This window comes from Orbicella faveolata, unplaced genomic scaffold, assembly GCF_042242905.1.
Source record: "Orbicella faveolata isolate gen_17 unplaced genomic scaffold, um_ofav_v1 contig_25, whole genome shotgun sequence".
NCBI classification, from domain to species: Eukaryota; Metazoa; Cnidaria; class Anthozoa; order Scleractinia; family Merulinidae; genus Orbicella; species Orbicella faveolata.
Window position 1 is genome coordinate 13,285,383 of NW_028301553.1, and position 17,941 is coordinate 13,303,323.

The following is a 17,941-nucleotide window of genomic DNA, read 5'->3' on the forward strand; positions in this document are numbered from 1 at the left end:
TCTAAACAAATACATCAGATCCGATAGTTAATATAATAGTAAAACAGACTCTCATTTTCAATGTTAGTAAATAACTCAAAGTTTTAAAACATTCTCTGCCATCAAATGATTGCTGGGGATATGATCATATGTGCTGTCGAGCATACGGCAGCTGTTCAGTTTGAGTCACAACATAGTTAGTAGAGGAGACCCAGTCTGCTGTGAGGAAGAAACGTTCCTCTGTGAACTTCAGTTGAGCGCACAACTGTGCTCTTGCCCTTTCATCGAATATGGGCAGACAAGTCGAATAACTACACGTCAGTTAACCTTGCAGGTTCTCTTCTCGCATTTAGGTGGATTGGGGCAAAGCGGTAAACTCGTAAATAAGCTAAGTAAAAACAAAAACATAGCGATGCTTTTCTGAAAGTTCTGGCTATCAATAGTCAGATTGCCAGGTTTTGAAGACATTTTGCCACGAAAAGCGCCTAGTTCTCGTTTACTGTTTTCAAGAAATTTGTTCCCAGAACCATATTTTATTTGAAGAACAATGGCACACTTGTCACGTTCGTGTATCTATGACGTAATGTTACCATATATGTTACCATGTATGTTATCTGAGATGGAAGTAAACAGAAATCCCTCTTCGTGTCAGATTCTAGTAGTCTTTTTCTAGGGACACTCTCTCGCGTTCGGGCATTTTTCAAATCCCCTGCGATTAATAATTTTCCCTGATCTCGGCGAACTCAAGACAAAAGAGAGGGTCTGTGGACAGACTAGTAAGATTGGTCAAAGAAGAATCCTCCAAGGTTGAAGTTCTTGATTTTACTCCACTGACTTTCTAGGGCGACTTACAGATGGGCTCACGAAGGGCTTTAAAGGACCACTATCAACAGAGACCACTATCACGATCAGCCGCTTACAATTAGAGGTAGGTAATTGTGCAATTTATTTTGTTTTGCTAATTTCTCAGGTCAGTTTTGTTGCCAGAAGATACTTTTCAGGGTACAAGGTACTTTTCAGCGGGAGCATATTATCACTGACCCACTTGAAGACATTTTACATTCTTTGCTGTTGAACCGAGATCAGAAAACAATATTGTCATCCTTTCCTGTCGGTTGATTATATCAGCTATAGCAGTTATTCTTAACTTTGTAAGATCTTCAAAGAATAATTTAGGTAATTTTGTTAACGTACAAAATACTCCCTTAGTTAACTTTTATTCAACCTTTAATCCAGTTGAAAATCGAAAAGTGAAAACTGCCTTCGGAGATTATTTTTCAGTTCCAGCAAATGCCAGCAAAATAAGATCTGTTACAGAAGATTTTGAAATGAAGACTGCAAGTACAGCCACAAAAACGAATTGAGAACTTGTAATTACGATTGCTCGTAAATTGCAGTCTTACTTTAGAGAAATCTGTTTAAATTTCAGTGTTATACAGAGTGGACTATTATATTCTCTGACTAGTTCTGTATTGTTTTGTCTCAATTCAGAAAAGCTTTCAGTTGAGTGCACAGAAGCTCCATCAATTATAGGAGATGCAGTGATTCCTAACAGATCTTTCAGTCTTGCAAAGATTCCAGTGCAGTGTACAGAAAAGTCATCCTCAACGTTTGGATTAATGCCATACAGAATATTCCCATACTTAGAGTGGCGCCCACTACAGTGCAGCGAAATGTCCTTTTCCAGAGAATATTTGACACTGTCCTATTCAGCACAGCGATCCGTACTATGCGCAGAAATATTCTCGCCTAGTAAAGGCGATTTTATATCGTTCAGTGGAGGATCCGTGTATTCTGATAAGTTTCCAGCACAGTGTACAGAAATGTCGTTGCCCAGACGGGTTTTCCCATGGCTCGGTGGACAATCTCCGTATCTGAACGAATGCAAAAAAAATTCCTCGCCCAAATTCGACGATTTGCTATCTCTCCGTAAACGATCTTCGTATTCAAATAACCTAGTACAGTGCACAGAGATTCCCTCGTCTAAGGAAGCTTCGACATCGTTCAGTGACCGATCCTCGAAGTTGGTCAATCCTCCAGTAGAGTGCACAGAAATTTGCTCGCTCAAGGACAACTCCTCATGGCTCAGCTCGCGACCTCCTCATCTGGACAAGTTACCGATACAATGCTCCGAACTTTCCTCGCCTAAAGACGCTTTCTTATCGCTCAGTGGACGAACTGTGTATTACGACAAGTTTCCAGTGCAGTGCACCGAAATTCCCTCGCCTACATGTGATTTCCTATCGACAAGCACACTACCTTCGTATTTGAACAAGTTTCCGATACAGTGCACCGAAATGTCCTTGCCTGTACATGATTTCCTATCGACGAGCACACTACTTTCGTATTTGGACAGGTTTTCTGTGCAGTGCACCGAAATTTCGCCTGCAGATGATTTCCTATCGACAAACTCACTACCTTCGCATTTAGACAAGTTTCCTGCGCAGTGCACCGAAACCTCGCCTGCAGATGATTTGCTATCGACGAGCACATTACCTTCGTATTTGGACAAGTTTCCGATACAGTGCACCGATGTGTCCTCGCCTGCAAATGATTTCCTAACGACAAGCACACTACCCTCGTATTTGGACAGGTTTTCTGTGCAGTGCACCAAAATATTCTCGCCTGCAGATGATTTCCTATCGACAAGCACACTACCCTCGTATTTGGACAGGTTTTCTGTGCAGTGCACCAAAATATTCTCGCCTGCAGATGATTTCCTATCGACGAGCACACTACTTTCGTATTTGGGCAAGTTTTCTGTGCAGTGCACCGAAATCTCGCCTGCAGATGATTTCCTATCGACAAACACACTACCTTCGCATTTGGACAGGTTTTCTGCGCAGTGCACCAAAATCTCGCCTGCACATGATTTCCTATCGACGAGCACATTACCTTCGTATTTGGACAAGTTTCCGATATAGAGCACCGAAATGTCCTCGCCTGTACATGATTTCCTATCGACAAGCACACTACCCTCGTATTTGGACAGGTTTTCTGTGCAGTGCTCCAAAATATTCTCGCCTGCAGATGATTTCCTATTGACGAGCACACTACCTTCGTATTTGGACAAGTTTCCGATACAGTGTACCGAAATGTTCCCGCCTGTACAAGATTTCCTATCGACGAGCATCCTACCTTCGTATTTAGATAAGTTTCCGACACAGTGCACCGAAATTTCCTTGCCTACAGAAGATAAGCGCTCACTGAGTGGATGAGCAAGTTTTCAGTACAGCACAGCGCATTGCAACATTTCCAGTTGATAGCTTGTTTGGAAATTTCAAGTAAACAAGATTTCGTTTAGCTCAGTCGTAGATATTCTTTTCGGACAAGCTTCTAGTCCAGTGCGCGGAAAGCAAACAGTCAGAGTAAAAAAGATATAATTTGCTTAAGAATGTCAGTGAAGTTTCTCATTTTGCAAACATTCATTTTTTGATTTGAGCCCCAGGATTTGAGCATGCAGAAATATGATGAAACACCCAGACAAGAAAAGTCTTGACAATCTGCTAGAATTTTATTTAACGAATGTTAATTTCAAATGAATAACTATGAATGGTTCTATATAAAATTCTAATAAAGTTACTTGCTGCCACTTTCCTCGAATTATTCACATACTTGCCGTGTTACGTGTCTGAACGGGTTTGTAAAACTATACTGAACGAAATCGAAAGGTCAATTCTGCCGATGGCAGAGAGCCAGTTGTCCAAGGAATGCGCGTCTTCGCACGCAACGAAGGAATTTGGACCAAGGCAGTATTGAATCATCGTTTCTTCGTTAAAATCTTTAAAATTTCGTGGAATTTTATTTAACGAACGTTAATTTCAAATCAATTGCTCTGAATGATTCTATATAAATTCTAATGAAGTTACTTGGTGCCACTTTCCTCGAATTATTCACATACTTGGCGTGTTACGTATCTAAACGGGTTTGTAAAACCGGATACTGAGCGAAATCGAAAGGTCATTGCTGCCGATTGCAGAGAGCAAGTTGTCCAAGGAATGCGCGTCTTCGCACGCAACGAAGGAATTTGAACCAAGGCAGTATTGAATCATCGTTTCTTCATCGGTACAGAGGGAAAATCTGTAGAAATAGTAAAATAAAAGCATCAAAATTCCCGCCCAGAAACAATACATATCCTCAGGACGAAAGTAGCGAAATTAAATAATGCATTGCAACAGGCAACACGAATATGTATGTTCTCTTTATAAAAGAACACAAACGTGAGGTCGTCCGAAGCGCTTTCGTGTGATTAACGACGAAGGACTCACCTTAAACTGCAATGGAATTATTCCCTGAGCGATAGGTGAAAACAACTTTTCTAGAGTCATGATGTTCTCCAACCATTAGTTGTACTGACGTAGAGTGATTAGTATCCTTCGACGAGTTGTTGGACTAAATAGGTTAAGTCATGTGATGTGGTAAGTGTGATTCCATGGTTGATTGATTGACTGACTGATTGATTGTCGGTTTCTCCGAACTTCTTCATGCCTGGGGGAAAACCCACGGAATAATTTCAGACCATTTCAGCCCCAAATGTTTATGAAGATAGAGAAGCCACATTAACATCGGTCATTGCAATGTAAATATTAATGCTGAAACAAATGCGTAACAAAAAGTGCATTCCCTTGACCAAGATAGAATTCGTAAATCGCACTCGACTTTCTATTTGTACCGGCGAGTGTGCTGGAATGCAGTGGTTGGAATGCGAGAGACGGATATCTTGATTTCAAACAGTCTGTCATCTGATCTGAGACTGTAATCACACGACGCATGCCACGAATGAGCAAGATTTTACCATTCTAGCAAAAATTGATTGTGAGGAAATATCAAAGATGAATTCACTTTTCAGTCTTCATTGTGGGTGCTATAATCTAGCTGATCACAGTTCCAAACAAAAGGCAGCTGAAGACGGTCGAGGACAATGCAGAGGAGGTTGGACACGCGCCGAATTGCATTATGGTAGAGGTAATTAACCAATCAGCAGCGTCTATTTTCTTGCAAGTCGATTTGGAAGGGATCGTCGTTCGAGGGATGAGGAGGATTTCTTGAGGTGTTTTTTCGGCGTTAACGAGTTAAGTGATCCAGTTGCTTGACGAAAAAGAAAGGTAAGGGTCTAAAGATTTAAGTTTTCGCTTTTTTCGACCATTTTGTCGAATTTTCCTGCCACTGTTGGGATTCAATTGTAGGAGAGTCCAAAATGGCGGATCGTGGTCACGATTTACGGTGTGCATAATCAACCAATTCTTGCTCCAAAACAATGGAGTTTTCAACCAAGAAAAACGTACCTTCGTATTCAAGAATAGATATAGTTTGTTTCTAAGACGTCGCACCCCATCGCACCTCTTACCGTTTTCTCGCAATATTCGTCTAAAGTTTGACATTTCTTTTGCGGTAAACAAGACAGCACTATCGTCAAACACTAAGGGAAACTTAGTTGTTTTCAGGGTATTTGTTTCTTTTTAACTCGATTTATATTTTTGCGGCTGCAAGATTACATTGATGTTATTATTTTTACGTCTGGTGCCTAGTAGATCACTGTATTTTTGCAGGTTAATGTTACTCAACGAGGCTATTGACCTTGAATTATTCAAGATCAATAGCCTTCTTGTTGCATCATTTATCTAGGCATAGCTCAATATTTCTTTACAATTGTTGTTCTCAACAGAGATCAGAGTTCACACAACTGATTTCCTTGTGGATATTAATAACTGGTGTTTTAACCAGGAGCTGTGGAATGAAAAGAGATAGTCCATCTTCAATGTCTCTACTATGTTGTAGCTTTGTGTATGCTTGATGAGTTTTCCTTTATGAGGAGAAAAGTTCTAGTATCAATGATTTACTTTCATGTTTTGGAGACCTGTTCTCCAAAATGTTATAATTTTAGCATATGATTGTTTAATGATGCATTTCTTGACTACCAGTTTTAGACTGTAATATAATGTTGATAATAAAATAATTTCAATTAAAGATATTGCTTTGTATTGTTTTGTTTCTGTAATGTACAGCTATTTGTTTGTTGTCATCTGTTTTGCTTATGTGCATGTGTTATGTACCTATCTCATATTGGTACAAGGCCTGGTACAAAATCATCACTTTTGTGGCTGTCCAGAATCACCGAATGATTATTGATGTTTTCTGAAAGGACAGCCCAATTTGTCGAGGCAATTGAGGCCCCAGATAAACCCTAAATAATAGTCAACTGAGGTGTTTTGTCAAATACTGTGTAAATCTTACAACTTTTTATTATTGTTATGGTAACTATTCAGTCCTGAGTCTATAAACTTTATGGCAGTAAACAAAGACAATGTGAAACCACTCCACAGTCAATATTGAAACTCTGGATTACAATAATGTCAAGTTTTCTTTCACAAGGTTATTCTTAGGCTCATCTAGACACAAAAATCGATTTCCAACCCTAATATACAGATAAAGTGGTGGGATAGCTTGTCCCAATAATAATTTATTGTCTTTTTTATACTAAGAATGAACTGAAGTGTAAATGGGCCTTGAATGCAAGCATGATAATCACTGTTTTGTTGCAAAATTATTATTTAATGCCCTATTCTCTCCAAGGACGGACCAGGATTTTCATTTCAAAGCAAAGTGACCATTTCAGAACTTTGGTGTGGTAAGGCTGCCTAGACTCAATTTTATTATAATATTATAACATTTTTTTAGCTACTGAAAGATGTATAATTTCAGTGCACAGATAATTGGGTACATGCAGTGATACACTAGTAAGCAACCAGTCCTTGTGACAAACCATAATACCCTCATCATTTATGAAAATATCTTCTGCTCATAATATAGCAAGGACCACCCTTTGGGATGCCTACATGTCCTAGCTAGAGTGTGTTTGTCATCAAATTGAGCCTTCTCTCTCACACATTGTGAACTAACCAGCTATGATATTGGAATTTTGTGAAAACATGCAAAAACAATATTCATTGTCACAAAATTCGAAATAATTCGTAACAGTTAGATGTAAAGCCTGGTTTATCAGTTAATTAATTGAGTACTTCACTGTTGATGACCTGTTTACCGGTAACAGGTATTCTAGCAAAGTGTTCCAAATCATACGAGAGTTTCACCCCATTGACCAGTAATGAGAGATGAGTACACAGACAATTTTTCGGTAGTACAGAAAGGTACTGCACTATAATCTCAGGCTATGATACAGATATGACATACGTTGACACAGTGCACAAAAAGTCTGACAAATTACGATTAAATAAACTATATCTCTTCAGTTCACTGTAAAATAATAAAGTACAATTTTCAAGCCATAAGCAAAAATGTAAACAATAACACGCAGTCAGAAGAAATTGCATTCAAGCTTTCGTATGCTGAATATCTTGTTGGCTGAGAAGCGTAAAGCTGCAGTACACGGGAGAACAATTATTCAAGAATCGATATAAGATGTTACAAGGAAGGATATATGGAGGAAATAGATGCAAATATCCATCTGTGTGTGTGTAGTATTGATCGATCGATCTCGCGTGGACTCACCTTCACTCTGGGACTCGATCGCAAAAAACCCCCACGTTTTCCTAGTCTTTATCGATCATCGTGCGTAGGTAAGGTAATCCAAGGAGTTGAGGAGCAGCTTTTAACGGATCTTCAGTCGCCTTTCCAGAGATCCGAACAGCATGAGAGAACGTGTAAACTGAAGCACAGTGTGATATTTACCCAAAATGCAGTTCGGCGCGTGACCAACCTCCTCTGAGGACAATGCTTTCTCCAGCCGCCTTTTTGTGGCATTTAATTTTGTTAGTGCGCACTCGTTCTGCGCATCACGCAATGCATGGTTTAACCACCACGCGCGCGTGGTTTAAAAGCAACTAGTTTAAAAGCAAAATTTTCGTACTGTGACCGAATCAAGTTTTATGAACTTGTACTTAAACCAGGAACACCAGAGTACCAGGGAGTAGCAGCAGATCTTTAACTATTTACTGTTGGCGTCTTCCATCTGAAATACTAGCTGTTATCAGTAGAAAATCATACTGAAAGCCAACTGTCACCATGTACCTGCAGATGGCGTAGTGCGCGGCCTAAACCAGGGCGAGAGACGCTAGTGTTTGACTTACTGAGGAGGTGACAGGGAAAAAATGTAACGGACACCAAAAAAAGATGAACTTTTAAACACGCGTGGCTCCCCTACATTTTATGATGTGAAATGGAAGCGGCAAGCCTATTCAACAAGTGATTAGTTTCTGGTTGTGAAAAAATGCTATTTAGACTGTATTTTGGCTAAACCAGAGGAGAGCTGTCAGAGACGCTAAAACCGCTGGTGTGACGATTTTATAATCAATCGTATCTATAACAAAATTCTCGATAGTGATTGGCTCTCCGCGCGCCTATTTATAATGGCAATAGGACTGAGTTGAGTCCAATTCGGTCTGTAATCATACGAGTGATTTGCCAATTGTCAATTTGTCAATCACGAGCGTGATTACAGACTGAATTGGACGACACGATGTCCTGTTACCAATTAATCATAACCATTACAATATCCCACAAAAGCAAAAGTTTCATTTGAAAAAGAGCTTTTAATGGTCATTTTTAAATATCATGATTAAAAATGTGGAAATTGGTGTGCAAAATGCATATGGCTGTTAAGTTTCTTTCAAAACAGTCACCGGAGCAGTCACCTCCACAATTTTACAAAGTCAGTCTCTTAAATTTGTTACTATAGTGATTGTAATCAATGTTGTGATTGGTGGATTTAGTGGGGAGGACTTAAAATGATTGGCCCATGTAACTGTCCGATTAGAGGTGTTCGATTACAGCAAACTGTCTGATTACACTGTCCGATTACAACTTTTTAGATTAATTAGAGCAAAATACAGCAGCTCGTGCACCAATCACATTTGAGGAAATTGTAATTGTTATGATTAGTCACGTAATCGGCGCCTGGTCACGTGGGCGTCCAATTACAAGTATCCACATTTCACAAATCGTAATTCGATACCTGTAATTGAATACCCACGTGATTCGCACGTCAATTACGTGCGCTTTAATGGCTTTTATTTTAATATTTCCTACAGCTATGGAAGGCACTACTCACGTTTTCGCTCAAGAGAAGGTTCTCAAAAGACTGTTTTTAATTTCGAAATTTGTTCTAGATACGATTAATTAGTAATTGAACCTCGTGTCGTACAATTTAGGCAGTAATAGTGCTCATAGTTTCAAATCGGCCTCGATCGTACGATTTTGAAATTGCACGCCCGATTACTCCCTGAAAAGACCAATTTCGATATATCAAAATTCAGCCGAAAACAATACGCCTCAGCAGGGGACTCTGGGAAATAAACCCCACAAACTCTGTAGCCAGAACCTCGTACTAGGGTCTATTGTTTTTGGCTGAATTTTAATACATCGAAATTGGTCTATTGTAATCCACTCGGCCCAAATACTATTACTTATACCATTACTATTAAAATAACAAAAGTGGTTTTTATGTTGCCCTTTACCATGTAGTTTAAAGATCTTTATAAGTGTGTGTGCATTTCTGTGTGTAAAGCCGAATTCTAAGGAAATCCGTGAATAAAGAAATATCTCTTCTTTCTGTTTTTTTCTAGAAAAATGCTGACGTCCGTAGTTTTTTTCGACATTCGAGGCTAATTATATCGGGAAAATGCGTGGCTATCCCCATTCTTTTTTTTTTGAGAGGGGGGGGGGGGGTGGATTCCAATAACCCTTGCTAAGATCTACTTTTTTCCATATGGTCCTAATTGCGAAAAGCCCTTTGTATTTAATGGGCACCATCCTAAAGAACGTCCACTTAATGACGTCATTAGTGAAGAAGTAAATAGAATAGGCTAAATTCCATACTGCCCTCAGGTTATTCAGTTTTAGGTGATTGATTCTGATCGACTAAGGAAATTTCTCGAAACGTTAATGAAAAGTTAATGAAATGTCACCCTCAGTTTACACAGTAAAATACATTTTTTCACAAATAAATCCTACTTCTCTCCACCTTTCCTCAGCCCAATTCGTTATGGTCGTTATGTTCCCCGACAACAGCCCTCAGCTAGCCGGCGTATTGAGAATTGGCTGAAATTTTCAAAACCAGTTGCTTCATCCTCCGCCAAAACTCCAATACGTCGGCTGTTTCTCCACTTCATTTGACTTTGCCATAGCAAGCGCGATGTGGCATGAACGTCTGAGCAAAATTCTTTCTTTTCCGACAGAATTCAATTAGTACTGCTTTTACATTCCATTGCCATTTTGGATTAGGTTTTCCGCATTTCCCATGTTTCTCGCGGGGAAGATGAAGGCGATGACGTAATGCAAACGGATTTGAACAGATCTTTGCCCACAAGAGATCTGGTAACGAGGTTAGGCAAGACGAAAGTTATTTACAATATTAAGCGGAAAACAATTTTAAGAAGTATGATTACAAAGAGAAAGTCAAGCGTGGGGCCCAGTCCAACTTTTTCTGCTGATACAAAGGTCGATATGGTCGATATGAGTTAAAACAGAGCTTTCACGGTGTGTAAACATTTGCAAATGCAATCAACAATTCACTAATCAAAAAAATGCATCGTCTTAAATAACACACTTGGATTTCAAGATTTTTTGAAACATTAATAAATACAGGTACCAAATAATTTGAAAATCAGTGCGAAGATACAGTAAAAAAAAAGAACACATTAAATATTAAGTGAAAATCTTATGAGTTAAGATGAAGAACGTTGCATTTGTGTGCGACTACTCTACACCCCATTCACACTCGATTTGCAAGAAGTGAGAAATTAACCGAATTTCTCCATGGGAGCGAATGAGGTATGATTTGGAGAAGAGCAGATTATACCACCCGGCATGATATGTAAATAACAGTGGCGCAAGCTTAAGCCTTTCTTGTTGTTTCACGGAAGCGCTGCAACAATTGACACCAAACAACAGTTACAATAGATTTAGGAATGGTTGCCATGGAGATCTCTTCCTGTCTTCAGTTTCATGCGTTTATGTCTAGTATACCTTCATCCAGTTTTTCATCACATTTTTTTTTTGCGGCATTATAGGAAAAGTCTGAATAAGTTGCAGGAGTAAAGAGCACCAGTGGGTCGAGAACTGCTATACCGATGGCTTTAATCTAGCATTTCTTAGGTCTGGGAATATTCCATCAATTTTAAACCCTTGGCTACCCGTTGATATTTGATTGTATTTGTATTTAAGATCAGTTTGATTAGCCCTTCCCTTTGCTTTTTTATTCTTTTCCGTTGATTCTTTTGACAGCACTCGTCTATTCTGTCTGCTCACGCAGACACATGTACTCTATGGTCTCACACGGATATCTCCTGTTTCTACCAGGACGACGTAAAAAGGTCCGTGTTTTTCTAACCAGAAAGCCTGGGGCGTACCTTGGCTGGCGCGCTGTCCTTCTCAACCAGTGGGGCCTTGGCGCATGGAAAAAAGTTGCTTTATAGACACATGACGTGATTGGCTAGTTATTTTAACTAAGATTGTTCATTAATTTAATGCTGTTTTCCTTGCCGCACAAGTATTTAAAACTGGCATTAGGTGAAAAATTACAGTGAAATCCTCCACAACATAACATGTGTATGCTGTTTCAGGTCTGAATTTCAATTCTGGTCTAAATTTCCTTGATTGTTGACTTCTTTTCAGGTCTGGTGTTTATCAGGGAACAATATGGCATGGCATTTCAATCTGATTGAAACATGACGTATCACAATGACAGGCTATGTTTTCCAAATTTGTAACTGTATTGTTTTTATTAAACAAAATTTAACTTTAATAGAGTTTTTTGAACATTTTTAGGACTTGTCCTGCATTGATTTCATCTATTTTGAGTCATTCTAGGTGGTTGTCTGAAATTTCTGAAAATTCAAGAAATTCAAGATGGCGGAAATAAGGCAGCTGTTTGGATATTAACATACTCACCACGTGATATGTGGCCTTTACTTCATGTTCCTCAGCTAAAAGTAAACTATTTTGGTCGTATACTATACACTCTCCAAATTTTATTATTGTTGATTCAAAATTCCTGAAGTTACGGACGGATTCAAAGAGGCCCAGTCTGAAAAGCATTAAGGACAAATTTCGTGACTGCAAAATAAAGCATGTTACAACCGAAATAAGGCATGCAAGGATGTTTCAGTGAATAGCTTTTAGTCTCAGAGAGCAACATTTAATCTCATTTTTTTCCCTCCCCTTCCCTTCCGCAACATTCATGATGCATCTTTAACTTCAGACAGTACCTCGTGGTTCACAGTTGGAGCTTGAGTCTCCCAAGGAGCAAGGCAATATAAGAATACAAATAAATCACTTCTGTTGCTCTAATGTTCAGATGTTCATGAACGTATGTTACTAAAAAAAATTTAAATGGCAACGAGTCCGTTCTGTTTTCTTTCCCTTGATCTATATTTCGAGGAAAGGTTTAGTAACTTTGTACACAGGATGGATGGCTTGCATTTCCACAATTAATTTGAATTTCAAGCAGAAGGAACACTCGAAGTCTAACCTCATTACAACGACCTAAGAACTCGGATTGAACTTGAGAGTTTAAGAGATATCCATTATGTTGTGAAGAAAGAGGTATCTGAAATAGAACCAGTACATTCAACAACGATAGTGGAAAGGAATTTTAACGTAAGTAGATTTATCACTGTTTGAATAATTTATCGACCATCTTTCGACGCTGATGGGCTTAATGCAAATACTTTCGTCGACAAAGGTTTTCCTCTTTCTTTCCTGAATCAGTTTGCAACCGTTTTAATATTTCTTTTAATTTCCCTAAAGCGTGGACTTTTAAATGAAGTTAGATCTAGCCTCGATGTTTTTTTTTTCTTTACACTTTGTCCATGTTTCCGCTGCGTAACAGTTTGAACCAGTCCGGCATTTTGAAAACGGAATACGGTTTTTACAAGCATGTAAACAAAAATCGTGCTTGTTCTGAACGCAATCTTCCAATTCAATTCGCTGTATTACACGGGTTCAGCTTTGTAGCTTTTAACATTGGATATACTGGAAAACGTAACCGCTTAAAAGTTTCATCTAATCTAACCTCTTGTTGTTATGGTATACTCAAGCAACGTGAAGTCTGTGCATATTTAATATTTTTAAATGTGAAAGCACTTTTGAATGCTCGCCATCTGCAATGCCCTAACCCGAGTAAAATCTGGAGTCCATATCCACTTTAATTTACCAAAAGAAAGAGAATAATTTCATCACAGGGAACAGGGAACAAAATCAATTGAAAATTCATCTGCTTTCTCTTTCGTTTTCGTTTTCGTTCTGTTTACAGAACAAAAACAAAATAATTTAGGAGTTTTAAATTCTCTGTCGAATTAAAGACAAGAAATAAACTGACCTCCAAAGTATTGATACTCCAGAAGGGAAGATGTTTATAAATCGTAATAAATTACAGCTTTTTTCGAGCTCAAATACGTTGTCAGTACCTTTATTACAAGACAAGCATGTCGAATGGGGTTATATCGAAGCCCTTGGCTAGAAATAAACATTGTTAAAATATCATCGAGTTGAAAAAACTGATTGTTTGAATATGGACAGTTGTATTCAGCCAGTCTAGTCTGTTCAGTTTATCTTCTTACTGAGCATCCGTGTAAATATCCATGAACAAAAGTGTGATTTATTTCAAACTTGTTTTCTCCTCAGGCGCTGTGAAACTCGTCTCCTTTTAATGTGATGGTACTACGCAAGTTAGTCGCCTTGATCTGTAAACCGCAAGGGATAGTGCAGCTCTGTGAGAAACAATATAAATAAAAATGCATTTAAATTGTGAACTTTAAAGAATGTTATTCGCTAGTTATTGATAACAAAGACTAAGAAATATGAGGAATCTACTTGACTTGAAAAGAAACCATGCAAGCAACAGCGAGTGAATTGCTTAAATTGAATGTTCGAGCCGGTACAGGCCGGGCTTTTTAATCAGCGAGACAGTACATGTAACTTCAACTGAAAATGCTTAACTTTCATGCCTGATGAAAATAAAACATTCCGTGCAGAAGAAACCTCGATTGTGGACCTAATATGATTTAAATATGTCACGTTACGGGCGTATATACGCAGTTTGTTTACAAATATGGTACATCTAGTAGCGGACATCTTTGATTTCAAACGTTGTAAATCACTTTTAAATACTTGGATTTTCACTTCGTGTTTCAGGGGCGGCGTGCCTTATCTGATGAGTATTAAGAATGGAAAATGTTGTTTAATAATACAACTAAAGTAACTTTTTCTTCCATAAAAATTCATTTCTTAAAATGAGAAATCGACGAGTTCCGAGTTCCTCCAAGCGAGCCATGTGGCGCGCAGTGGTAATACTAGAAATAGCAAGCGGTTCATAAAAAGATTCCAGCGGAACTCAAGAGTGTCATCAGTCTGCTTTTGGTTTCAAATATTTTAACCTAGCAAGGACAGTAGTTTGTTATTTTTTTCTGTTAGTCAGAGTCGTGAGTTAACGAGCATTATCAAATAGCGACTGGACGAAACGAGTGAGTTTGGTTTGTTTTCATCGAAGCTCGTAGTTAGTTCTTTCTTCACTTATGCATATGAATTCACCTTACAACAACCTCAAACAGATCGAAGAATTAAGTAACTATAAAACTCGAAAACACATAAGAGTGGCTGTACAGTGACTCTTTACACTCCAGCTGATTCAAGATATTTCCTTCTACTCGAACAACAGGTTTTAACTCCAAAGTTACTTATATAGGACTTGATCTCATAACACAACAACCAACCGACACTGCGTAAACCTATTTCCAAAATTCAGCAAGATTAGCACAGCTGGTAAAATAAAAAGTCCGTACAACACTATAAATCCTTTCAAATGATATTTATCTAGAGAATCGCTGTATCTTCGTAGAAAGTGAGGAACCGATGATTGTAAATAGCAACAGTGAGCTTGAAGTCGTTTTGCATAATGATTTCACTACTTGAATCCTTCAGATGAATATTTTTCTTTTTTATATACTCTTATATTTTGGTGATTCCTCTCCCGTCGATTATGGGCGTTATACTGCCTCAACTGCAAATAGTGAGACATAATTTCATTTGCTTATTTTGAGTATCTTTTTTCTTAGTAATGGTGAAATAAGTTAGAAAAATATACCTAAGTTTATGGGACGTACTTCTTCGCATAACCATGCAGTCGCACAACACAACATAGGCCATAAAGATGTGTTAGTCGAAGAATAATATCAAATTTTTACATGGTACTTTTTTATTAAAGGGTCAGTCTCATCATTCTAAACTTTAGGTGTATCTTCAATACGTGTCTCATGACCGTTCGTTGCAATAAACGATAGCAGGAAGCAGTTATAGTATGATTATTTCGTATATTCATTGTGTTTTCACTGTTAAGTCCACAGATGCAAATGCTTCTAGACCTAATACACTCTCTAACTTAGACTGATTTTCCTTTGTTGCTGTCTCTAGAGCTGTAATGTGCAATGCTTAAAGACACAGATTTTTACGGTCACTGCTCCATTATACCCTTATGTATCAGCAGCGCACAATGTACTGTCGGTTAAGCTTCTTGCTTTAGAACTTCGACAAATCAACCATGGCCTGAGGACCACAGAAACTTATCTATTTTGTTGCGACTGAGTCAGGTGTGGGCTTAACATGACAACAAGTAGAAACATTGAAATGAAGCCGCTACCTTCTGCATCGACGGTTCTGTCATCATTCTGCGTTGGAATACGCCAGTTAACGTCTTCAGAACATTGAACGGGATATTCCAGCTCTACATCTGTGAGAGACAGGTTTAAATTTCAGTTACAAATTCACTGACTTGAGACCTCGAAGAACTTGATTTCAAATTTTCTTTTAATTCGTGTTCGTAACATGATGAGACCAGAGGCATCAAATGACGAGAGAAATAAACGACAAATCTTTGGATCGAGACATTATGCCTCAGGTGTGCTTATGACTACATGTTACAAGGTATTATAACAGGCTATATCGATGTAGAAGTTCAGTCGTGAGACCATTTTAATCATGTATTGAAATGAAATTCCGATCCACACAAAAGTAAGCATTACATTTCCCACCGCGGAGCAACAGCTGGACCATGCAGCCCGTTTCTTGCATGCATTCGCACACATGGATATGTATCAAGGTGAAAGTCAAAATCCGTCAATGATTCTACACCAAAACGGTGTGTCATGCCATTCCTAGAGAAGATTGCATTTGATCAATCTCAGCAAAAAACAGGCAGTGACTTATTTGCAGGGATGACGCTTTTATCTGACATAAAGAAAAAGCAGGAGTGTCTTGGAGGCTAGCTGACTTACGAATTTCTCCCGTCTTCAGATATCAACCATTAGGGCCGCTGATTTCAAAAATTAACTTGCTTTGTATAGGTTATAAGCTTCTAGTGATAATAGCTGTAAACGTTTATCTTAGTTTTAGGAGTTTTTGTACCTTCAATGGCTTCATAATCTTCCGTGGGACAGCGCCCATGCTGTGCGAACGAAATTAATCCCAAAGAAGAAAACAAGACCACCCACAGACGAAAAAGCCATAATACTGCGTAACAACAGCGTCTAAAACACTTGTGTAGTGACCAGGCCATATCTGTTAAGTTTGCGCGTGTTCGAGATCTTCTCTTTATATCTTCTGGAGAAAGGCGATTTGAAACTTATAGAATTGGGCAAAGTGCCGCTCATGGCAGTGTCAGGGGGGAGCCACGATTTCTGAGAGGGTGGAATAGCATGATTTTATGTTACGGGTTAACGAAAAAAAGAACGCTGATGACACCCCTAAGACATTCGTGAAAGTTTTGTTCCAGGTACAAACTAAAAAAAAAAAAAAAAAAACGCTTGTAAGGATAGAAAAATCGTTTTCACACTCCTCGTGGATCTGGTTACTCTAGGGGCCAGAGATTTTTCTTGCGCGGCTTCCGGTGTCGGAAGGCCGCCGAAGCGAAGCGAAGTATTTCCGCCTGCTACGCGCGAGAAAAAACCTCTGGTACCCAGGGTAGGATCTGGCCTGCTTTGTCTTTTATTTTCAGCAGAGGAAGGGGAAGAGGAGGGGTGAACCGCCATTTTTGGTGACTTTTCAAAAAGGTTATCCAAAAATAGTTCCAGACGTTATGAGTAGTTTTTAGTTTATATTGAATTAAACTACATAGTTTTTCAAAAACAAATGAGATAGGTTGTCATCTGACTGCATTGTTGCCGAGCTCCGTAATGCTATCTTTTCATTTTTTATATTATTACTATTTATTTAGACCTCTATTGTTTTGTGAGTGTCTGAAGTGACATTTCAAACTACCGTAAACTTCAGGAAGTAACGAGGGTCGTTACTTTCGGAATTAGCAGCCTTTGGGGCTCGTTACTTTCGAGGGGTCGTTACTTCGGGGAGCACAAAACGTTACATAAAATTGGTACAACTGAGCTCTTTTTAAGAAATAAAAGACGAAAATTCGTAAAAAACAATTCTTAAAACAAGACAACTCATCATTCCACTTCAAATCTATGTTCAGTTGCTATCACATGAGTGGACTCTTCATTTCTAGATCATGTTGTTGGTCGGCAGGAAAGCAAGTCAGATACCGTTAACTGTTTGTACTTCATGACGCACTGCTGTTAGTCCTCTGTTACAATATCTCAGTGCATTCCTTTTAATACGCTCCTGGTGAAAATGATATTACTTTGAATCAAAGTTTCCGATGGAACGATCCTGTTTCTTGATAAAAATTCTACAGGAATTCTTCGGTGGAGAAGAAAAAGATTCAGCCATCTCAATCTTCCAGAAACATTGGGGCAATTTCTTGTTGCTTTTGTCTCATTTGTCATTCACCAATCGTTCTAGAGATTGGTAGAAAATGGAGCTTGCATTTCCTATTGCTTATCAAAGTACCAATTAAACACATCTTTGATATATGTACCCTATTTTAAGCTAGGTCAGAACTCTCAAAGCGCTCGCGTACTTTGCCAAGAGGCGTTCCTATATTACATGCATTGTT

The 17,941-nt window shown here is 38.6% G+C and overlaps 1 protein-coding gene and 1 long non-coding RNA gene across 2 annotated transcripts; one reads left to right on the forward strand and one right to left on the reverse strand.

Moving 5' to 3' along the window:
* Positions 1–901: 901 nt before the first annotated feature.
* LOC110057969 (uncharacterized) lies at positions 902–7,696 on the reverse strand. The gene is made up of 3 exons (XM_089293974.1): positions 7,489–7,696; positions 4,248–4,467; positions 902–4,059 (listed from the first exon to the last, which is right to left on the reverse strand). The coding sequence occupies exon 3, from the start codon at positions 3,110–3,112 to the stop codon at positions 2,165–2,167; it is 948 nt and encodes a 315-aa protein (XP_089150100.1). The 5' UTR covers positions 3,113–4,059; positions 4,248–4,467; positions 7,489–7,696; the 3' UTR covers positions 902–2,164.
* On the forward strand, positions 4,467–5,950 carry LOC110057971 (uncharacterized). The gene is made up of 2 exons (XR_002297608.2): positions 4,467–5,084; positions 5,645–5,950. It is a non-coding gene; the product is annotated as an uncharacterized LOC110057971 (long non-coding RNA).
* Positions 7,697–17,941: the final 10,245 nt, after the last annotated feature.